Here is a 23858-nt window from a genome sequence, read left to right on the forward strand (position 1 = left end):
TCATCAATGAGTCACAGATGTGGACTTGTAGTGATTCAAATTTACAGTAATACAGTGGGTCAGATCAGGGAAAGTGACTGTGTAGCATCATGAGCAGTTTACAGCTTAACAAGAATGTCTCTATTACATAACACTGACAGGGGAAAGTAATGTAACATGAGAGTATAGAGCTGAACTCGGCTTTCTGACCTTTTCACAAAATTAACCAGAGGACACAAACATACATCTTTAACAGCTGTTATAAATGCTCATCTGTGCTAACACAGAGTTAGTTTCCAGGTTTCTGGTGCGTTACTTACCTCAAATTGCCGCTGTGGAGTTGTTATGTGAGTGTGTCAGTTTCAGGCTGGGATGGGGAGGAAAACTCACACATCCAGCCGACGTCATAGGATGTGGGAAGTATCCACAGCTAGATCTCACATCCTGTGGAATTCACTCAGAGGCTGTGTGTAAACCCCTGAAACAAAGATGATATGTTTAATAACACATTTTTATTTATTTTGACAGTAAAGGAGTCTTTCATAGTGACACTGTTCTGATGAGATGTTAATATAATGTTACACGCGCGCATACCTGCATATGAAATTTCATATGCAGGTATGCGCATGCTCACAACAGAGCCACATTTTTCTGTATTTTTTTTTTTTTTTTTTAGAAAAAAATCCGTACTTTGTATAAAAGTCATATTTACCCCACTTTTAAATTTTTTTTTACGGTCAACAAAATTAAACACTAAATATCTTTATGGGAAGGAGTTGTTTGTTTTGTTTTTGTTTTTTAATACGTTGGAAAACTGTCAATTTTTGTAAACGGTCCGTGGTAATTTCCCGATACGTGAAAAGAACGTGAGCCAACTTTTGCTGCATTCAAGTGCCGTCGGACAGATCTGTATTTGGACTTGAGCTCGAGTGAATCACGAAGCATCGACTTCAAAAGTGAAATGGACCCGTTATTGTACCGAAATTGTTGAGATTAGCAGAGCTAGAATAGGTAAATACGATGGTTATGATATCAAGGTTATTTATGAGATTTTTGAGGTTCAGTTTGTTTTCAAATTTGTACTCCAGAGAAAATATTAATGCATGACGCTTGGCAATGTTTTATTGATAACATATGTTTTTGTCATATGAATATAAATATTCATAAAGAAGCCAATTATGTAAAGGAAATTTACACTATATACATATCTGAATAAAGCTGGAATATAAACACTCAAAATGTGTTGACTACACCGCGAGAAAATAAGAAAATAAACATTTCAGGGATTCATTAACAACAGTTTATGAAAATCATATTTGCTTGAAACTCATTTTGAAGTAGATAAATTACTGAGCAATTCCAATATGCCTTTGCTTATGTTTTCGATTTATTTATTTTGTGCAGCTTTGTGACACTTCCTTTTCGAAATGAAAACAAAAGCAAATCTGACCTTGAAGTATCAGGAGGTGTAAATTTCCGAGGGTTGGGAAAGGCAGCATAGGAGTGTCGCGTATCAGAGGCAGAACCATATATCCGCTCCACTGTGGTTCGACGGATCTCGAGTACGGCCTCTGCCTCTGGGACAACACCGATTACATTCAGCTACTCACCCTCCTGTGGCTCCGATATGATTAGTTTGATCTAGTCAGTTTCTGCCTTACCTCTAAGAAGAAAATCAACAAGCTGTTGGCATGGCTTGGGCTAGACTGCTTCCCATTCCCGTGATACTCCTCTGGACGGCCGTTGGCGGATCCAACGGTAAGTAGCATGTTGGCTAACTTCACCCTATGCGGAGTCCGTCACGTGAGCCGTGGTGTTACACCCCTCTGAAACGCGTTGTTATGTTCTTCAAACGAATCCGTTAAAGAAAGTCGACATTTTATTGAATTGTTTATGTGTGAATATTTGAAGCGGAGAGCCGCTGGCGTCACGATACTGGGAAACACGGTAAATCCCAGCTAGCTAACAGTTAGCATGCTACCCGAGGTGGGGTCTGTTGCTTGTAGCCACGTTAAAAAGATTTTTGAGGTGTTTGGGAATTGTCTTTCTTGGTTTGTTAGACAGGTGTCGTAAAGCTGAATTTGCCGACCAACTAATGTGTAGTTTCTGAGTGTGATGGCTGATACGTTGTGCTTTATTAACTTGAAAATCTGTCAGAATATTCAACATAATCATGTATAAGACGTAAAACAAAAGGTGTGTGTTCAAAACGACCTCTTACACCAACCAAATGTGAGTGTGAAACACATAATTTAGTTTTACGTCTTATATATAAAGACGTGAGACTGGACACACTGGCTTCATCTTAATGGGTCCTTTATTATTTCCTCTTTGTAGTTTTCACTATTACTCAAGGCTTTTTGGTTGTGCAAGAGATTGCTGCACATATGTCCCTTTTTTTTCTTTTTTTTAACAAACTACGGGCGGATGTGTTGTGCATCATGAAGGGCAAGAAGTTAACTTTGCACAATGCAAAAAAAAAAACAAGACAAAAACAAATCTGCTATGGTACATCAGATATTCAGCTGCATACAAATACATTAGTAATACTGTAAATAGGCATCAAATGTGCTAAAGACAAGATTCACAACTGGGGGGCTTTCAGCAGCAAGGAGTGTGCTTTAAGATTGAAGGTGTTTAATATCATATACACAATAAAAACAGCAGTTTAGACCATACAGTGAAATTCTTTCTTCACAAAAGTAAATAAGCAAAAAAAATAAATCAATCTAAAACCTACAGAAGAACAAAAAGCAAGGTGCAAGAGAAATTCCAAGCTTAAAACCTGAATTTGAGAAAGTGCCCTTTGCCTTGTGCTGAATATGCAGTCAGTGGAAGTGATGGTGTTATATGAACTGTTCAGGACTTTGATGACTCGACGGTAGAAACTGTTCATGTATCGCGTTGTCTTGGATTTCACACTCCTGTAGTGTTGTGTGTGTGTGTGTGTATTGTCCTTGAGGATGTAGTCGGCTCTCCTGATAACCCTGCTTCTGTTAATGTCCCGTAGCGTTGTGAAGGTCCTCGCTGATGTACGTTCCGAGAAATTTAAGGGTTTAAAGGTTCGGGCAATAACTCGTTATTTTACAATCCAAATGGCTTTCAGCTCATGGGGTCTCTGTCTACATAAAAGGGTGAGGTCAGGCAAGGCTGCTACAGTAATTGACGACATAGACAGAATAATGGCGCACCAGACGCCAAGCAGTTGTGTATTGTTCCAGTGTTGTCTGCGCTAGGTGTCCCACACGGCGTCTAGTCTATACCCTGCTCTATAACCTAATGCAGCCCTCTACAAGACAGATGATAGATGGATGCTTTAAGATCTGGGCACACAGAGTGCACTGTAAGCAGAGTACTGTGAGGACATTGCACTTCTTAAAACAAAGTAAAAGTTTGTCAAACATTCCCTTGTTCAAGCTTCTCAGTTATGTGCTTTACTTATTATTAGTCAGTGAAAATATTCGTTTGTTACAGCATGGCATTGGCATTAACACGGCTTAATGACTGATGAAGGGCTTCAAAATTGACGAGAGATAGGAAGATTACTTCAAAATGTAAACAGAATGCGGAGAGTTATTTATTTTAATATGCATTTTTAAAAGTTAAAAAGTTATTTTTCTCTAAATGTATCTGTCTCGATATTGAGAAGTTCCGATTTCTTACAATCCCAGTGACAAAACGTCCCAAATGCAGCTGATTTGTCCTGGACGTCTAAGACAACCCTTGTGTTGTTTCCATTTTAGCACAGCAGTGGCGGCGTGCAGTTTTTTTTTTTTTTGTTTTTTTTCTTCTCCCAAACACGAAGTGAAATTTGTGAGGGGAATTGAAATCCCGAGTTCAGAATCCCAGAAGTAGCCGATCAAAAAACATGCAGCTGAAGCATTTTATTTGCTGCCTCTGCACTGCTAATGGCCCACACTACCCCCAATTCATGTTCATTATCATGTAAGAGTAACTATCAAAATACAGAACCACCTCCAACTGCTTATCTTGCAGTGCAGTTTTCCTTTCCCACAGCCGCCCTCTCTATATTAGTCACATGTCAGCTTTTTGTTAGTGTTCCCGCTATCTCAGTGGTTCTCAATTATTTTCTGTCATGCCTCCCCAGGGGACAGAAATTTTTTCACATTAATACTGAAAGTTCACCCTGCCCCTCGCGTCCCCCCGACACCTCACAGCACCCCTCTGACACCTCACTACGCCCCCTTGCCCCACTATTTGAGAAGCACTGCCCTAGCTTCTTATTATAAGCAGATGAAAAATTGGCAGATAAGAAAATCTGGTAACTGGACAAATGTATCCTGGTTATTTTTTTTTTTTTTGGTAGAACAATTTTGGTTATTTTGTTGCCGTTTTGAAATTATATTTAATAAATGATCAACCTGTAAATCTTAACTCAAAGCATGCTATAATCAGAACTGGCATTCGGATTTGGACTGTTTTATGCATCTCCTCATTGCACTAATTTCTTCTTTGACTAAACTGACAGTTAAGATGTCTTTAGTGGTTGCTGTCTGGCATAGGCTGGAAAGTTTCTGTAGTCACTCTAAAGTCAGCCATCCACCAGAACCGAGTAACTGAGCAAGAAGGGCCTTGGTTTCAGTGGTGACCATCCCTGCTGTGAAGCATGGTGGTGGCAGCGTCATGCTATAGTGGTGCCCCTCAGCATCAGGGGCTAGGTGACTGGTCGGAGCTGATGGAAGAATAAATGCCGTAATGCATGCAGAAGTACTGACTCAAAAATATAAAGGTGTAAAGTTTGTAGATTAGTGAACACAGTGGTGGTTTTATCCGTGTAAATCTACAACACAAAGGGTCCAAAATATGTAAGGCTCTGCATACTCTGTCAATGCAGTGCATATGGTGAGAGATCACAAGACATAAGACACCGTTTATTTATCCCACATACGTCACAGTAGCACAGAATTTGGCAAATAATATAACGAATTTGACAGGAAAGTTACAAAAAAAAAAAAAGAAATTTGAAAAATGTATACAAAAAAGGAATATAAAGACATTCTGTATGTACAGTATGGTGGTGGAAACTTTACAAATAAATAATTGCTAAAACTATAAAAACCATAAGATGGCGAGGTAGTGGTTCGTGCAACATAAAGCAACGCAAAAAGATTTTATATGTGCAAAAAAATGACTGTAAAGAATGAAAACAAGGCCAAGTCTAACGTTGTTGACTCAGGCTGGTATTGCACAGCTTAACGGCAGTGGGGATGAAGGGCCTGCAGCAGTCTGCTGCTGAAGGAACTGCACACACTTGGTATTGTTTCTCTGAATGACAGGATGTTTTTCTTGAAAGTCATGCATCCTGACCTTTTTACGCCGTGTAAATAAATAAATTTAACAATAACGATTTACAAAACCTGGCCTGAGACTCCCAGAGCAAGTACAAAGGCGATGGTGGCTCAACGAACTTGAGCAGAACCCATGAAGGGACCCATCTGCTTGAGGCCGGCCGGGTAGAGACAGAAAAAGAGAGAGGAGGAGGAGGAGGAGGAGGAGGAACAAGATGAATAGACATCTGTCATAGATACATACATCTGACTAAGGAGTACACGTAGAATCTAATTGTGATACAAATACAAGATATAGCTGATGCATGTTACATGATATTAAATATGAATAAACCTGTTAGTGACAGTGGTAGCTCCATTACAGGTGAGTTAGCTGGTTTAGTGATTTAAAATAAGAGGTATCTTAGGCAGGTTGGACAATCTAAATGTATTTCCTAATAATATTGCCCAAGGGAAGCATGTATTACGTAAGAAGTGTTGGGCTTAGCACAGAACTGTTTACCCTCCAAATATCTACACAAACCTCAACTGGTCCACCACGCTGCAGGCGGCATCATCACCCGAACTCCCCCCACGGACCCATCACCCCAGTTCTTCAGCAGCGCCACTGGCTTCCAATAAAATCCCGCGCTGAATACAAGATCCTGCTACTTACCTTCCAGACCCTTAGCAACCAAGCTCCATCATATCTTGTCTGAACTTCTCCAATTGTGCGCACTCTTGCATACTTTCAGATCCTCCTCAGCCACCCAACTTATTGCATCACTTGCGTGACTGTCCGCCGTGTGTTCTAGAACATTCAGTGGCTCAGCCCCAGGCCTTTGGAACATTCTCACACCTGACATTCCAAACATAGACTCTCTGACATGTTTCACATCCAGACTCAAAACACGTCTTTTTAAAAAAAAAAAGCTTACTGCATTTAACCCGCTCATTTGTGTATACTTAAATTTGCTTCTGTAATATTGCATTGTATGTTTTATTCTCATGCTTTGTGTATCGCTGTTTTATGTAAGGTGACATTGAGTGCTTTGATTAATTTTATTGTTTATTGTTATTTTTAAGTGTTCATTTTGACGATTCATTTTGTACAAGTAGAAGAATCATTGTTGACCTGGACAAACTGGAATCTCTCCGACAGACAGGATTCAAACCAGTCTAATGAGTTTCCTTTAATCTTGATCACACTTTCAAGTCTCTGTGGTAACATATCGTGATCAAAAGTGTCAAATGCAGCACTGAGATCTAACAGGACGAGCATAGTGACAAGTCTACTGTCTGAAAACATGAGGGGATGGTTAGTAACTTTAACCAGAGCTGTTTTTGTGCTATGATGAGCTCTGAACCCCAATTGAAACTCTTAAAACAAACCATTCCTGTTTAAATGGCCACATAACCGGTTAACTTCATTTTAGAAATATTATACATTGGAGGTAGTTTCCTCTGATCAATAACCTCTCTTTTACAGGACCATATGCACTGTATGTGGGTATGTAATGACGTCTCTGTGTGGGTTTGATATTGCTAACGTGGCTTACAGATGGTCTAGATTTGTTCATATTGTGATGAATCGATTAGTTGTCAAAATAATGGGAAGCCCTCTGTTACTTTGTGTTGGAGGGCACAGAGATGGGAATGTTTGAATTATTTACTTGTGGTCCTAAAACTCACAATACACAATTGAAATGTCGTACTGTTGCTACTTGCGACACTGTGGCTGGGACTTTCCCAGAAGACATACACTTTCATATTTAAATGTGCTTTTTTTTTCTACCCTAGAGTAGACTTTCCCATTCAAGAGTCAGGTGGTTCTGCAGATATAATCATGACATGAGATAGCGGACGATGAGAAATTGTGATAGGTTGAACTGCTGGATTACAAGAAGTGAGGCGTGTGTTCTTGGCAACAAGATCAAATACATACTGTTGAAAAGCTGAAACGATTTTCAGTTATCAGACAATCAATTAACTGTAATGACGACTGATCATTTTTCAGGTGAATGCCAGATAATATGGCTGTATGTGTTCCATCTCTAAAAAAAAAAAACAATCACAAAACTGTGGATTTTAAACACAGAACAAGAGCTATATAACACGTTTGTTGTTTCAACAGTTAAGTTTGAAATGGATCATGTCACCAACAACTAAGCAGAGGTTTTAATATATATATATATACATTTATAATAATTTTTTAAAATACACACCATTTCCCGCATCCTCTCATTGAAAATCACGCTGTGGTCTTGTTAGACTAGTTTCACACGACACAAAGGAAACAACGTTAATCCACGTGTGAAGCAGATCCAGAACTCCATAGAAGCTCCACCGTCCCGTCAGCTTCCAGACCTCCATCCTGGGGAATCCAATCACAGCTGACCAGCATAAAAGTACAGGTGTGAACACACCCAGGACGCATTGAGATCGCATTTGAAGAAATCTGACCACATTTGGAGGTGGTCTGGGTCGCATTTGTCTGCATTCGTCCCTTTTGCTTTGGTAACTTCAACACACAATTTGTCCTGAGTCAAATTAAAGACCATCTACTGAACAGCTGACTTTTGCCCTTATTCATTAGAAAAAACAAACATAAAATACTAAAATAAACGATGGCCTGAAAAGGGAGGAATTGATGTCTCTTCATTAGCAATGAAACCCTTTTTAAACCTTCTGTCCTTCTCGCTGCTAACTGACTAAATAATTAAATACATTTAAACATTAGCTGTTAGCCCAAATGATTTGGTGTTTATTCGCATACAGAGCGTGAAGCTGATCTCGACCCTGAAGAGCTGTCTAGAGCAGCATGTGGAGGCACATTTTAGTGTCTGACGCGAACACAGGCACTGAAATCTGTGCACTTGCCTATTGGATTACCTAGGTCAGATATTAATGCAAGGTCTGAGGGCTGAAGTGATTCTGTTGAACCTGCGTGCGGTCTGATTTGGCACTGCAGGTGAATGATGGCTCAGTGCCATTTTGGCTTTTATCTAAATATCCTCTGCAAAATTGTTCAGGGGTTGTTGACCCAGTTCACCTACAGTGTGTAAGATTTATCCATCATAGACGTCAGTAACTACGCCGCTGATTTCTGCTGTGAACATGATCGTGTTGGTTGTGTAGATATGCAGATACATGATTTTTTTTTTATTTATTTTTTTTGGGCGGTGACATTTTCTTTATATGAACTTTTCTATGTGTTTTTTGCTGTTTCTTTCTGTCTTTATTACCCCGTTGATGTTCTCTATCTACTTCCTTTTCACCCCTCCTGTAGACCTTTTTGACGTCAGTTTCAGTCGCTGTGGTTGAGCCGAATTTCATTTTGACAGAAAGTGTCATGTGAGCTTTACCGTCACTGCAGTGTATGTGCAGTTTCACAGTCAGTCAGCGATCCAGCATAAAAAGAGCAATCTGATCAAAATATGCAATTAAATATCTCAAACTTAAAACTTACTTAAGAAAGACAAGAACATATGAAGATTTGCTGAGTTAAACTTTTTTCATTTTCACCTATGCTTGTTTCATGAAAGTGTTTTGCAGCCATTTTGTTCTTTGAACGTCACAAGTAACCTACTTTTGTAAAATATCTGGTAGCATCTGCTTTCTCTTCCTCTGGTTGACGGTTTTGCTTTGAATGCAAAATCTAGTCTTGACTGTTTTTTTTTTTTTTTTTTGTCTTCCTCACAAGTTGACACAGTTTAACAAAGAATTAGTGCTTTTCCTCAGCAGGGGTTTTGACTGATTGACAGATTTATAAATGTATAACTTGAAGGAAGGATGGACGGATGTGAAGGAGCTTTTTATTAATGTTTTACCGCCCACAAATGGATGCTTTATTTTGTTGATGCACAAAGGGGTTTGTCACTGTAATCTTTAGCCAGTAAAGGCATTTTAAATACTATCTCATTGGAAATTGACAGGGGTCTGTTTATCAGAATCAAAACCCGAGCTCTTTGCAGTTCCAGCAAACCTCTGCCTAACTACTAGAAGATGAAATAGTCGTCAAAGTTTTTGGGAGTGTGGTTAAATATGTGTGCATAAGAGCAAACGTGTGGTGACAGCCCTCAGCGACCAAATTTACTGTTGCGGTTATCACTTTTACAGTGCGTGTCTCTGAATTCCGTGATTTCTCTTTCACCCCTCACAGCTAGGTTTGTTTTTGAACTTCAGTGTTTGCGTAGGGCGGATTTTATCACGTGCATGCGTGTAAGTGTTAGTTCACAGAGGAAACGAAACCAAGATGTACATTTATTTTTTTTTTCGCCCCACATAAGTGACATGATAATTAAAGTGATTCACAAGTGTGTGGGTGTAATGGGAGAAGACTGATTACTGATTGATGTCCAGCTTCTTATGTTGTAGATCCCAGACGATACTTTATTTTTTACTTTAATTTCAGTGCTTGTCTGAAGTTTTAGTATGTTTTGCACTGAAAGAGAAAATCTCATTAGAGATAATGTGTGTGTCCAGTCCAGTGAACCACTCTGATTTCATATAATATTGTCAAAGGAAATCAAATTAGACAGCATTGTGTGTGCCTAATGAAAAATCTCCGTGATAAACCCTCAAACACAACAGTCTTGCCGGTATCGCTTAATTAAACCACATGAAAAACAATGATGAATGCTTCAAAGTTCACTCTATACAACTGGTTTGATCTGGTTCTGTTGTGATAATTTTGCAAATAAAAAGGAAAGAAGTGGATTTTATATTTGTCCACAAAAAGAAAACTAAAAATGCGCAGTGGAATCACTGATGTGTGTCTTTGTGGCGTTGTGTTGTGCAATGCATTGAATCATGTCTGTTTCCTGTAATAAGGTGGAAATATCAGGCTTGTGTAAACACGTTGATGCATTACTATCCACGGTGCTGATCAGACCGACTGCTAAAATAATCTGTTCTATTTGTATTGTCTTTAGAGTTAGATTAAATTACAAGCCACTACAGTGAAGTTAAGATCCGTTAGAAAGAGGGGTTCATGTTGTCTGTTTTTTTTTTTTTTCCTACTTTCCGCCGCCCTTGATTCAGTTTGAGGAAGTGTGTGCACTGAGAAGAGCTGTTAGGAAGTGTGTTTCTTCTCAGTCCAGATGAGCCTTCGCACTAAAGGACATAACTGATTCACATTCAAGTTCAGGGAGTGGTGCTGCTGATTTGCCAGTTGTTTCCTAGCCACAATGTTTACAGCGATTAAAACATCCGAGCTTTGTCTGCTCTTGCTTCCAGCATTTGCTTTTAAAGATATTTAAGGCATCTATGTGATAAGTGAAAAGAAAACACTCATCTGTCACTTTGGTCACCAGTTTTCACACTGTTCCCTCTAGTGGTGAGTCGATGACAATGATGGTAATTAATCACCCGGCCTACCTAACTTTTCCAGACTTGCTCCCAAAAAGTGGAAGTGGTTAAAAACCTTTTTGGGAGTTGGAGGTCCACTTATGGCACAGCATCTTGGTGGTCTGATATTAATTCATCGTCTCATTTCTGTGTTTTCTTTTCCGCAGTTGCACCCCCGACCAACGTGACCTTCATGTGCCGCAACTTCACCAACGTGCTCCAGTGGGACTATGATGAATTCAAGCCTGGCCTAAGATTTAGGATCGACATTTTCAGCTCTTCTGAGTACGAGTTTTATTTTTCTCTTTGTACAGTGCAATCCTCCAGTCAAATATCTGTCTGCCTGATCTCTGCGTTAAACTTACTTGAAGTCTTCAAATATAAACTGTAAATATGAAGGTTTCAAATGTGTACAATTAATGTTTTTGAGATAATCATACTAGCACAAATTTGGAAGTTAACTTTGTTTCCATATTTCTACAAATATAAGCAAGCATAGGTTATTATGTGTTTAAAACCACTGAGTACAAGCTTCTTGTCACATTTAGTCACATGTGTTAAACCTCTCATGCTTATTTTATCGTAGACATTTTTTTTCAAACTCCTTATTTCAATTTCTGTTGGAAATCTAGTCTTTTACAGTAGCTTGGAGCTGTGATGAAATAGTGTGACATTATCAATATTGTCTTGCCAAAGCTCAAATTTTCTTTTGTCTTATTTGCTTTACCAGGCTTCCCAAAGTACTTTGGGTCGACCCTCCCACTCTGCAAGCTGAAGTGCCCTGTTCCTTCAATCAGTTAAATTCCTATATGCTTACAGTCACTGCTGTAATCGGCCAGAATGAGTCTGCTCCCTCCCCAGATGATGGTGAAGAGATCATTTTCAGCTATAGCCAAAATGCCGTAGAAATTACGCACAAGTGTGAGTATTGATGTCTGTATTCATTTACCTCACATTGATATCAGCAGCTCTGTGGGACTGCACTTAAATACTTTGGTGCTTTGAGCTTCACATTAGCATCAGAGATTTTCAGATTTTCAGCAGCTGTAATGTTTGGCATCAGCAAGTTTTTACAGGTAATCTTGAAGGGGACATTAATGTGTGTGTTGGCATCTGGGAAATTCATCGTGTAGCTGTTGAAACATTTCACCTAAAACCACAAATCTTCACCATGGTGTCAAGTCAAGATATCGCTTTAGTCATTTAGACTTCCCTGCTGCAAACCTCAGAGTAAGATTCATATTGTAGGTGATGGGATATTTCGCCTTTGACCTGCTACTGGTGCTAGAGAAAATGTCAGGCACCTGACCAAAAAGTCAGGAGTGTCATTATTATCTGTTGAAAAACTTCCAGTATTTGTTGTTACATTTCAGTTGGGCCATAGGATTGGGTCAGTCACTAGAACCAGCTATGTACCATCAATTTAAGGGGCATCCCTAATCCTAATATATATCTATGGGTTCAGTACATTCAGGTTATTCAGACAGCAAACGTTGAAAGAAAGTTTAGTTTCTGTTCTGTTGATACTCTAAACATTTCAGTCTCCTGCATCGCATTGTTTAAGGCATGTTCGTGTTGGTTTCCAGGCTCTGCTGATTTCCCTTCAGTGAACATCACTGCCAAACCTGATAACATTGTGCTGTTCAGCTTCGATCATCCCTGGATGGTGTACCGTCAAAAGATGTTAGACGGCAAAATATCTAAACCTGCCAAGACGAAGCGCCATGGGCACATGAGCCAGCAGTCCCAACCACCTCCTGAATTTACCTATGATGTGATCATCGTCCACCAGGTCAGACTGCCTGTATTTTAACATCTTCTACCCATCCTTTAGTCGGTTATGACAGACATGAAGCAGTAACAACAGGTTTATAGTTTGTTTGCCAGAAGCAGTTGTTTTATTATCAGTCGCAATATTAATACAGAGCTCAACGTTGCTCAACATGTATACAAATGACTTGTATCAGTGTTGTGGTCCATCGCTAAGAAGCCTTTGTTATGTGTGCAGGAGGAGAAACACTTCACCATCCATTGTGAGAAGGAAGTGTGTGAGCATACACTGCCAGCGGACGCTGAACAGCAACAACATTGTCTGAAGTTTAAGGGGGAGATGATGCAAGTTTTGTTTGAGGGCAAAGAACTGTACTGCACTCATCCATTGCCAGAACCGTTTAATGGTAAAGTAAAATTTTCTTTTCATGTTTTTATCTGTGCTTCTCTGCCACCTATTCTTGTGAATGCAATCTCTCAGGAATACCTTAAGGGGATTCCTTTAAATTTGGCACAAGTATCCACATGAGTCTGTGACATCAAAAACCATGTTTTTAGCCATGACTCCAAAATTCACACTCTGATTATTCACATAAAGTTGCGTGAGCTTTTGCTCCTGTTCTGCATGTCCAGTCAGCATGCTAACTTAACAACCCTTGAAGAGCAGAAAGATTAACACACATCATGTCTCATCTCTAACCGTGTTAATGTCTCCAACATATTACAGCTCACTGTAGTACCTCTCTGCTGGCTGCAGAGTACACGAAGCCTCTGAGGGAGTTCTCCAAAATATCCTACAGTAAAATCTATTCACCATGATTCAGGGTTTCTTCTTTCTTGAGTTTGAGTTAGATTCTGAGCTGCAACATGCTCGTCTGGGTGGCGTATTGATGTTTCTATCTGTTTTGTCTAGACTACGTGTACTTGTACGTTGGAATCGGCGTGTTGGTCTTGGGTACAGCTGTGCTAATCTTCTACATGGTGTACCGCAAAGGCACCAAACCACGCAGTAGGACTCCCGCCTGCATGGTAAGTTCATCTGACTCTGAGTCTAATGGAAGATTTAAATGGAAATCCTTGAGTTTTGCTAGAAGGGTCATCATGAACCTTATTAACTCCCCTATTTGCATCTTAAGAATTTTAAGAGCCCGGTGATGCAGCAAACCGCGCAAGCAGTTCCTGTCAACGTGCTACCAGTGGAGCCTACGACACCCACACCACTACTGACACACACAGACGAGGAGGACAGGGAAGACTTCACCCGTGACGTACTCCCTTTTCAGCGTAATGACTCTCATTTTCGTATTGGCGTGTGGCGTGAGGATCGAGATGTGTCTGATGATTCAGATGATTTAGAGCAACCAAAGGATGAAGTGTCGGAGTACATGCCAGGTAACAAAATGGACGAATACGACATGTTTATGTGTAATGAGCAGTCATCTGCTTATGAAAGGCGTTCAGTGGTGGTTGCGCTGGGGCCAGATGAAGTAACTGAGGGCTACCGTAGCTAAACTTGGAACCGGTGACATCTTAAAACGGTTCTGCATTTGCTCATTAGGTCAAATGAGGTGAAATTCAAGGCGAGCCTGCGTCATACTATTGATGTAGAAAAAAAAAATTAAGTCGAGCTAAATAAAATAAGGTCGTTAAATAATGGCACATTAAACAAAACTAAACATTTTCTTCCGTCAGCCTGTGGTGAATGTAGCTGGATTTTTATCAGAAGAAGTCATGGATTTTTTCAAATTGGTCTTTTAAAACAACTCTCGTCAATAGAAGTTAAATGTCAGCCATTTGACTTTTTTGTTTTTGACTGTAATCAGTTTTCTTTGTTTATTTTATGACAATTCAAATTAAGGGCCTTTTTACCCGTGTGATTATGATCAAGTGTTGCACTATATTAGAACTGTTAAAGAGAGCATTATTATATGAGTTTTATCTCTGTTACCTAAACTTTTGAGCACTTTAGCCGCTGTGTGCCCTTATAAACAAATAAAGAAGTCCAAATCTATCTAACATGACTAACATGCACCACAAATGGGAAATGCAAATTTTCTTTTTGTATTCTGATGTGAAATAATAATCCAAAAATACTCAGTTACAGCCATTTTCTCTGAACTAATCCTTAATAGTAGAGAAAGTCGCGGGGTAAGTTGCAGGCCATTGACAGAAAAGGCGGCGAGCACGGTGGAGCTCATGGAACCAAAAAACAGGCCATTATTAGTCTTGGTTTAATATTAACATTTGCTGTTTCATCTTTATAATCCTGTAATACAGTACTACAGTACCATATCTGTTCATCTGTTTGAACTGGTTAGTGTGTTCACTGTGAAGTGTTTTTTGCTATAAGAAGTTGCACCTTTCTTCTCTATCTGATTGAGATGCTTCAGTTTCTAATTAGCAGCTCAAAGTTGCATTAAAATGTAATTAAAGTGTGACTTCTGTCCTGTATTAAATGGCATTTGCTGAGAAATGGGTTAAGTCAGGTCCAAGACCATGATTTGACTGAATGTTACATCCTTTATTTGGAGAGCAAATGAGACATACTGACTGCTCATTCCTTGTCTCTGTTGAACGTTACTAGGTCAAAAAAATGCCATTTTACTGTATATAGATCGTTTGATATGATGTGTTCTCTTAATCTTTCCATGCTCAGCATATCATTTTGCAGTTGCACGTACTTTTAAACAAGGCTCGTCATGTAATAAGAAAATGGTGCTTTCGTTGTACAAGATTTTTGGTTGTACCTCAGCATGCGATAAATGGATCTGTGTAAAGTCCAGTCTTTGCTCAGGTTAACATGAAAGAAAGAGAGAGTAGTTGTAGTAGTTGGCATTGGTGTTGCTTTTCACCGCTGTACAGTTTGCTTTAGGTGAGCATTGCTAAACTTTGCACCTTTCTTCCAGACTGTTAAGTGAACAACACTTTCCTGTTTGCTCAGACTGTTTACTCAGTTAGCTTGTCATTTAGAGAGCCAGCAAACTGAGGCAAGTTTAAGTAGCAAACAAACCAGGCATCCTTCCCCATCCACATCATAATTTTAGTTCAGGGGCCACATTTGATCTCAAGCTGGAAAGACCATTAACATAATAGCACTATAACCCAACCTAAATAACAACAACTCAAACTTCTTCCCTCTGTTTTAGTCCATACATTATGACAATGTTTACATTTAATGACTCATCCTTTTACAAATAATTTTCTAATTTCTTAAAAAAAAATGAGTGCAATTTCGGCACATTGGTGCCATCTGCTGTTTAGTTCTGGGTATCAGTGTTGTGTTAAGTCTGCAACACGGACTACAAGAGTGCGAGATACCTTTATTGAAAATTTTCACTTAATGTTTTATATGTAATTCCTGCTTCCGTGCCTCTATAGATACAGATGAATACGAGCTGCACCATAGTGTAAATATGACTTTTATCGTGTAATGAGGGAAATCATTTTTGAGTGTTGGTCTCAAGCATTTCTTTCCATTGCTTCCTGTTTCAGTGTATGTCTTGTTGTTTAAAGTGCCTCCACCTACTGTTAACACTTTCAATAAAAAATAATCAAAAACGTGTATGCAAATGATTTGCCTTTTCACGTCTCTTCCCTGCTTTAATAAAGACTGTGATGTGACACATGTGAAGCTGATGTGGAACACCCTGCTAATATTAATGTTTCTGGTCCAAGTGTGCTATGAATCGCTACCCATTAAGGAAGGGAAGTTGGCATTTCAGTGTAGTTGAGCAGCTGGGTTATTGCAGTGGCACCTACATTTCTATTTAAATTAAATCAGGTCCTGTCATTCTGTACGCAAGGGAAGAAACACACATGACATGAGGTTTCATGACATTTGAGAAATCCACAATGTTCCTTCCTCTTGAACCAATGACATGAATGACGATGGGCACGTCTTTTGTGCGTTTGCTCGTCTGTTAATTATGTTTCCTTCCTCTTCTGTGCCTGTGTGTGGGAGTAGGAGACCTTTTTTGCTTCCTGTAATGTTCAATAACAGACTTCACCTGTTTATCCTCTAATGCGTTTTGGTATCTGGTTTGCACGTAGTAGAAGAGCTCAGCGTTTCTATTCATTTACAGCAACCACTTTTTGACTAACTCTCGTCCACAGGCCTGTCTGATAAATTCCTTCAAAACCACCTCGTGTTCAAAATTTATTTAAGCATAAGGTTGTTCTAATACTATACAAGTGGACGTGGTTAAATAAATTGTAAAATATTACGAAAAGGTATCGGTGATTCTCAGACTCTTTTTGCTAGTTCATTGGGTTATCCTTAACTCCACTGCTTTAAGCGGCTAACGGTGTTTCTTCACAGTTTACCATTTATTATTTCTAATTATTTAAACTGTACCTACATATGTTAGCAGTCAATTCATATATACCTTTCCTGTTCTGGCCATTTAAATAAATATTTAAGGATATTATCATGGTTAGCAGTTATTTATTTCTACTCTGTATCTACACTTTAAGTTACATATCTTCTACTTTTAGCTCCATACACTTCCTAGCATGCTAAACGTTACAGTTACCGCTTTGAGAGTCTACGTGTACTGTATTTATACATTACTTTTAGTAAAATATTTCAAATCTTTATCCATAATTGTCAGCTAATTAAATATTTCATCCACTGCTGTCTTAATAACTGATTCCTATCTTAGCTTACAACTTTAACCACGTATTTTAGTGGTTTCACTATTCATCCAGCGTTAGCTTGCTGCTAGCGTTTAGTTAGCTAGCTGATGAGGTCAACCTTTTTTCACATTCAGGTTATTATTTATTTATTTATTTATTTATTGCATTTAAGCAGTAAGTTCAGAATGATTTATCAATTATTTATAGATTTTAACTATTTCAGCTATTCGTGACTCAAGCTATCTGGATAGCTAGCTAGTTGGTGGTTTCAACCTTTTTTACTCCGATACACTGGGCTTACCTTTTATTCATTATTTTTATCTAGCAAGTGCAGATTTTTATTCACACACTTTACATTACAATACATTACATATTCTCTCTCTTTTTTTTTTTTTTTTTTTTTTTGGTTACCAGACCAGGCACCCCCACCCCATAGCAATGACACTCCTTGATGGCAGCAGCCATTCCCAGCAGGATGCAAACTGACACAGGCACACACACAAAAACGGTTTAATAACACCTAAAATCATGAAGAACAGCTCAAGGTGTTCTGGCCTCTAAATTCATTAGATCCCAAGTATCTGTGGGGTGATCCACAGAGACCCCTCCCCTCAACCCATAGGACCCAAAGGCCCACACTAACATTGTGTTGCGAGACACCACAGGACACCCTCAGAAGGCCCATGTCTAATGTTATGTCTGATCAGTGTCTGTAGCTGCTTAAACTCTTGATTTGGATTACCTAGTGTTCTGCTAGTGTTCACTCAGTGTGTAATTGGATAACACGCAGCAGATACTGTAAATATGTTTTACCCAATAACAGTATGATTAATAATTAACACAAAACATGAAGTGTGAGAAAAGAAGTAGATAAGATGTAAGCTGTCATGTTTGACAGCTCTTGTCTAGACTGTCAACAAGAAGAACTATTTATTAGATAGATAGATAGATAGATAGATACTTTATTAATCCCGAGGGAAATTACGTAACACGTTAACAGTAAAAGGTAAAAGTTTAGGCTGGCAGACATTTATCAGTGCATCCAGTAACATATCACCCAAAACTGGGTCATCCTGAGGCAGGGCAGCGTGGCAAGTGTTTAAGCTTAGAGAGAACAATTGCAGATCTGTTTAGAGAACTACAGTATGATAAATATTAAAATGAACAATGAATGCTTTCCACTCTGCTGTTTCAGTTTTGGGGTCTTGATATTCTGCACTTAAAGACACTTGGACTGTCTCAATGTCCAGCATTCATGCTTAATTTGACACTATTTAGATTTGAATCTTTAATGAGGGTTGACAAAAGCAAAACAAGTGGTGCTGATGAAACGCAAACATCAACTGCTGAGGGCTAAATCGCTGCTGCTAATAAAAGTTTTTTTTCACCAGATAAAGCTTGAAGCTGATTCCAGGAAAGCAGAAGGTGTGGTCTTTTATTATTACAGGTCTGTCAGGAATGTAACATCAGGTGTTAGGTTTACCAGAAGACACACAATAACAAGAAACACAGGGGTCGTTGGTAAGCTGATCCATCACTGTAATGTATTCTGTACAAAATAACAAAAAAAGAAGAAAGTAGAAAGGCAAAGTCATGTATGGTCCCAGCATCCTTGTTATGCTAAACAGGGGGAAGTTGAGGGCTTGTTAAAGGGAGCGAGGGTTTGCTGACAGCATCCAGTCCAGTTAGGCTTGTTGCGAGTCCACGAACGGCTTCAACACCATGACTCGTCCGCTGCTCACAGCCGTCCTGCTTGGAAACCTGGCCGTCTGGATCAGGGCACAAGGTACGTGTTCATAACGGCCGCTGTCATTATCTGATTTTATCACAAATTCACGCTGATTTACTTCTCTCCCCTAAATCTCTCTCAGCTCAATCTTTGTGTTATAAACCTTTACCTGAGTGGAGTTCACAGATTTATGGGAGCTGCTTCTTGTTAGGAAAAACACTTGACATTACATACAGCTGTTATGTCACACCACAGCGTATATCAGCCACTCTCGTTTCTAAATGATTTAAGAGACGCTGTAGTTGTGTCAGGATCTTCAGTGATTTTGAACTGAAGTGGAGATTTTGTGAAGTGTTTGTTCGGGGCTAAGAGCAAGGAGAGCAGTGTGAGTATGTAACATGCTCGGGGCGTCAGGAGCAAATAATGAGTTTGCATTTTGTAAAGTCTGTAAGGAGAATAAAGGTCCTGTTCTGATAAGACACACGACCTCAAAAAAAGTCATTGTTTGTCTTTCGGAAGGCACCCACTTCAGAGGCACAATATGATCTGAACAAAAGAAGCACTAGTTAAATTTTAAAACTTTCAATATCATGTGCTAGGGTTACATAACACTGAGCACAGTTGTTTTTTTCTTGTGGAGGTTGAAGGTCTCTCTGTTAGATTGTTATCTCCTATAAATCTTTCTAGTTCTTTCTAGCTCTAAACTATATACAACTAAACTTTGAAATCTTAAACTTAACCCTAGGGCCTGAATTGAAGCTGTATAATTAAACAAGATTATTGGTTCTTTTTAAAAGGCTTTCTTTCATCTGTGTTTTTCTCTCTCTTACTCATACATAATGAATCATTTCCTCAGTTCCGGCAATGCTCCCTCCACCTGCCCAGGTGAGGTTTGACTCTACGGACTACAAAAACATCCTGCACTGGACTCCACCCACCAACAGCTCCTCGCTGCAGTACTACATCCAGTGGAAGATGTAAGACATCACACACTGACAGTACATTTAGCAGGGAATCGGTTATTATGTGACGTTACACCATTGTTATTATCAGCAAATACACTTAGAGAGTCAAAGTTAAAGTGCTTATTTTCTTCTTAAGAAACCGTGACCTGATGACCTTATTTAATTGTATTTGTAAAAACCAAGCAACTTGAGTAAGGTGTCCTAAAACTGTATGTTTGGCTTCTCACCAAACTAAACTGACGGGTTAATGGCAGAGAATAAATGTGTACATATAAAATTGGCTATTAAAGATGATTTACATTTACAAAATGTACTCAGTTACCGCACAGATTCCTTTTTTTTTTTTTTTTTGCACATGATTTATAAATTATCTTGCAATTTCCTTCCCTTTTCAGGTCAAAATAAAATACAGTAAACCTTCCTTTGATCCCACCACGTTACGGCTGCAGAAATAAGTGTTCCATCTAATCAGAATAGGTTTATTACCGAGTCTTATTTTCTTTTAAATAAACCAAAGCAACCTTTAACAAAGCAATCTCACTCCAGCCGTAATTCTAATCCCTAAAGAAGACTGAACGTCAACTACCCATCACCAAGGTGTATTTAAGTGTAGATGTTTGTGTTTTATTGGAGGTATCTTCTACACCTTTACACTTCAACTGCGCTCCAGTTCAGAGGCTAATAATCTACACGATGAATTCATTTAAACAATACAAAGTGCAGTCAAGAGTGTTATGCAGGTTCATTTAAGCTGCAAGATCACATCAACGCATCACTACTTCTTGTCTAACAGTGTCGGTTTTTCTAAGCGTTTACTTTTGACGGTTAATTAATGCACTTTAATAATCTTGGAAATTAAAAGATAAACTAGAATGCAGAGATTTTATTTGTGACTCAGCGTTTCTAAAACGTTTAGTGCATATAATCAAAGGGTCCCGTGCTGATTTTTTTCTGTGCTTATCTCCTTTAGTTACGGCGAGCTCGAGTGGCTGGACGTGGACGGCTGTCAGGGGATCCACAAGCATCAGTGCGACCTCAGCAGCGTGACCTCTGAGCCCAGAGAGTGGTACTACGCCAGAGTGCGCGCCTCCTCTGTGCCCTCCAGCAGCAAGTCAGCCTGGGCCCTCTCCCCAAGATTCAGCCCACGCTGGGACAGTGAGTGTTTGCGCAACTCCTCCTCGCCGTCTGCGTCCTCTTCTCTTTGTCTTCTCACTTCCCCAAACGGATGCGGCAAAACACGGAAGCGTCCACGACCTGAAATAGACACTGATGAAGCTAGTTCTTTATATGCCTCTAGGACAAGAAAAATAATCCAAAATTTAGGTCAACGATTAAAATAAAGTCATTAACCTCTAAATGTATAACAGTTGTTGCGTAACGTGACCTTCCAAACGTGTCCCCACACACTTTAAAGAAAGGTCAGTTTCCTTCCTCAAATTAAAGACAATAAAATAACCTCTGCTTCCTCTCTGTGTGTTTGCATTGTATTTTTTCACAACTCTGAGTGTGTCCTTGCACAAATAAACTGAAATGTATTTTTTTTTTTTTTTTTTTTTATCCCCACAGCCAAAATCAGTCCTCCTGTGCTGAAGCTGAACTTCACAGAGCAAGGCCTTGTGGTCCGAGTGAAGCCGCCCAGAGTGCTGGTCCGGAAGATGCACAGCAGTCTGTTCTACAAGGTCTACCTCATACACCCCAGTGGAGAAGAGGTACTGACACACACATAACAGCCGTAACATTGATCTGATTTTATTTTAATGCCAAGAAGATTCCCTCATACTTCTAAATAGTTTTGTCTTTTAAATTTGAAACAGTTCATTTTTATTCATTCGTCCAATAGGCTCAGGAATATGCCAACCTACATTTCAATGCATTGCAGTCTGAATACGCAAAGACTTTTTGAATTTTTACTTAAATTACACTGAAAGTCATGTTGACTTGGTGAACTGCTATCAAGAAACCAAAGGGAAAGAAGAAGTAGGTGGTGAGGCAGAGGAGGAAGAGTAGCGGAAAAATGGCAAAAAAAAAAACAAGAACAATGGCAACAAAAATGAAGAACAACTTTATAATCCACATATATTTATCCTTTAAAGGTCAAGTGTGTGGGATTGAGGTCATTGTACTTTCAGAATTGGAATTAAATATTCATAATAGCATTTTAATTAGCGTACAATCATTTGTTGTCTGTGGTTTTGTTAGCAGTTCCTCTTATGGCCACTTGAGGCTCTAAACGTGAGTTAATCAACCATAGACCAACATGTTAAAATACTTTACAGCAGAAATAAACATGTTTACAGCCTGGCATAAAATCTGTTTTGGACTTTATAGCTAACATCTGGGGTTTATAGTTTGATAACTCATCCATTTAAATTATAAATGATCTGTCTAGGTGACCCCTGGCCTGCTTCAGCTCCACCTTAGGCACTGGCCAGATGGCGATGACTGGTGTCACTACACTGAGCTTTAAAACTGGACACATATATCTTGTCAGCAATCTCATGAGATTCATCCATCTTTATTTACACTCAAGGGTTTCTAAAGTAGCCCAGACCTGTTTTTTATATTGAAGTGGCAGCTTGGTAAAGGGCTATTCAGTTGGTTGCAATTTACAACCTCACCGCTAGATGGCACTGCATCCCACGCAGTGGTCCTTTAATGCAAAGTTTTCTGTCAAACTGCACCTTCAGCTACACATTTCCTGTGTGTGTGACTGATAATCTGGAGCCCCTCTCTTCTTCAGGAGGTGTTTGAGGTTGACTGCAGTTCTAAAAAGCTGACTCTGAAGGAGCTGAACCACAAAGAAAAATACTGCCTCCAAGCCCAGACCCTCATCCCTCAACAGGCCAAGAGCAGCGCTCGTAGCTCCGTCAAATGTGTCCTCACGATCTGATCGCACAGGTATGAACACTTGTGTCTATGATCCTGCTGTAGTAGAACAAGCTACTATATCCGTGAGAATGTGTTGCATGCGTCTAATTTCTGTGATCGAGCCCGTGCTGCACACAGACGACGGATGGTATTGTTAACAAGTGAAAGGTGACATCTCTGGCGTAACAAAAGACTTCCAAAAGAGAAGTCACATATCAGCTGTCACTTAACAATCGCCCGAGGCTGCGAGACAGAAAGAGGGAGGGAAAATGAAACTCCTGGAGGAGAAATCTAAGCAGGAGAGTTTCTCCACAATGCCTATAATTACCTCTGCTCACTCCACCCTTGCCACTATTTTTAGAAGTTTATTCATTTTTCTGTCTTCACCTTTTCTCCATCATCTAATTGTACTTCTCTCGTGCCGCAGACTCACTGAATGACTGGACTCGTCATCCATCACTTCAGCTTCAATCTTCCTTCGCTACCTCAACGACTGCCGCCACAAATATCCGTGCTCGTGAAAGTGATGCACTTTATTATCTGACATGTGGTTCTGAAACGGTTCTCACCAGAACATTTGACTTGAAGGATTTCAGACTCAAGGACACGTTCTCTGCATTGCTCCACTCAACCTTTTGCTCGCCGTGGGAAGATTTTTAGAAATAATCATCAAAATAATTGTAACTCAGGTCCCATTGTCACTGTCTGCTTGTGTACCTTGAGTTGAGACTTGATTTATTTTGGTTAGTTCTGTTGTGTTCATCCAGCTAGCTAATTTACACAGTGAAGTAGAGCCATTGAGATGAATTTATTCTGTTTGTCTGGCCTTATTTTTATAAAGATCTTTATTTTATACAAGAGTTTTATCCAAAAATGCTTTTAGAAAAATGGAGGATCACAGATTTATTTTAAAGTAGTTAGAGAAAACAGTGTAATAAACATGTGTTGCCAATAATTCCGCACATTTCATTCTCAAATGTTAATAAATTAGCCACAACTTGCCTTTTTGTAGTTTTTCCCAACGATCTAACTGATGATGTTTGTGTTCTTCTATAATTATTTTTTATTTCCTTCATTGACTGGGACCCCAACACAATATAGCCACAGATAAAAAGTTATAGTAATTCTAGCTGTTCACTGATATTTTAAAGTAACATCACTCCAAGGGTATTTAACCTTATATTTGTCTGGGATTGATACACTTTTAGTGTGTCGTTTGTATTTGAAGCAGTAGGATGGTTTGATTCCGGAAAAATACAGACCATATTTGATGAC

At 39.3% G+C, this 23858-nt stretch overlaps 2 protein-coding genes across 2 annotated transcripts; both read left to right on the top strand.

Moving 5' to 3' along the window:
• Positions 1-1525: 1525 nt before the first annotated feature.
• Positions 1526-16513, top strand: ifngr1l (interferon gamma receptor 1-like). Its single transcript, XM_084561864.1, has 7 exons — positions 1526-1737; positions 10784-10901; positions 11347-11537; positions 12203-12408; positions 12625-12793; positions 13300-13415; positions 13523-16513. The coding sequence occupies exons 1-7, from the start codon at positions 1671-1673 to the stop codon at positions 13895-13897; spliced, it is 1242 nt and encodes a 413-aa protein (XP_084417990.1). The 5' UTR covers positions 1526-1670; the 3' UTR covers positions 13898-16513.
• Positions 16514-18599: 2086 nt separating this feature from the next.
• il22ra2 (interleukin 22 receptor, alpha 2) lies at positions 18600-23845 on the top strand. The gene is made up of 6 exons (XM_084561514.1): positions 18600-18807; positions 19607-19727; positions 20686-20870; positions 21282-21424; positions 22456-22613; positions 23011-23845. The coding sequence occupies exons 1-5, from the start codon at positions 18744-18746 to the stop codon at positions 22603-22605; spliced, it is 663 nt and encodes a 220-aa protein (XP_084417640.1). The 5' UTR covers positions 18600-18743; the 3' UTR covers positions 22606-22613; positions 23011-23845.
• The last annotated feature ends 13 nt before the right edge of the window (positions 23846-23858 follow it).

Source organism: Chelon labrosus, assembly GCF_963514085.1.
Source record: "Chelon labrosus genome assembly, chromosome: 15".
NCBI lineage: Eukaryota > Metazoa > Chordata > Actinopteri > Mugiliformes > Mugilidae > Chelon > Chelon labrosus.

Bases quoted from the DNA above. Each gene is read 5' to 3' on its own strand.
- ifngr1l (XM_084561864.1), top strand. From the start codon at position 1,671: ATGGCTTGGGCTAGACTGCTTCCCATTCCCGTGATACTCCTCTGGACG. The intron at 11,538-12,202 runs GTGAGTATTGAT...GTTGGTTTCCAG, and splicing joins CGTAGAAATTACGCACAAGT to GCTCTGCTGATTTCCCTTCA. The intron at 12,409-12,624 runs GTCAGACTGCCT...TTATGTGTGCAG, and splicing joins ATGTGATCATCGTCCACCAG to GAGGAGAAACACTTCACCAT.
- il22ra2 (XM_084561514.1), top strand. From the start codon at position 18,744: ATGACTCGTCCGCTGCTCACAGCCGTCCTGCTTGGAAACCTGGCCGTC. The intron at 18,808-19,606 runs GTACGTGTTCAT...TCATTTCCTCAG, and splicing joins CGTCTGGATCAGGGCACAAG to TTCCGGCAATGCTCCCTCCA. The intron at 19,728-20,685 runs GTAAGACATCAC...TATCTCCTTTAG, and splicing joins TACTACATCCAGTGGAAGAT to TTACGGCGAGCTCGAGTGGC.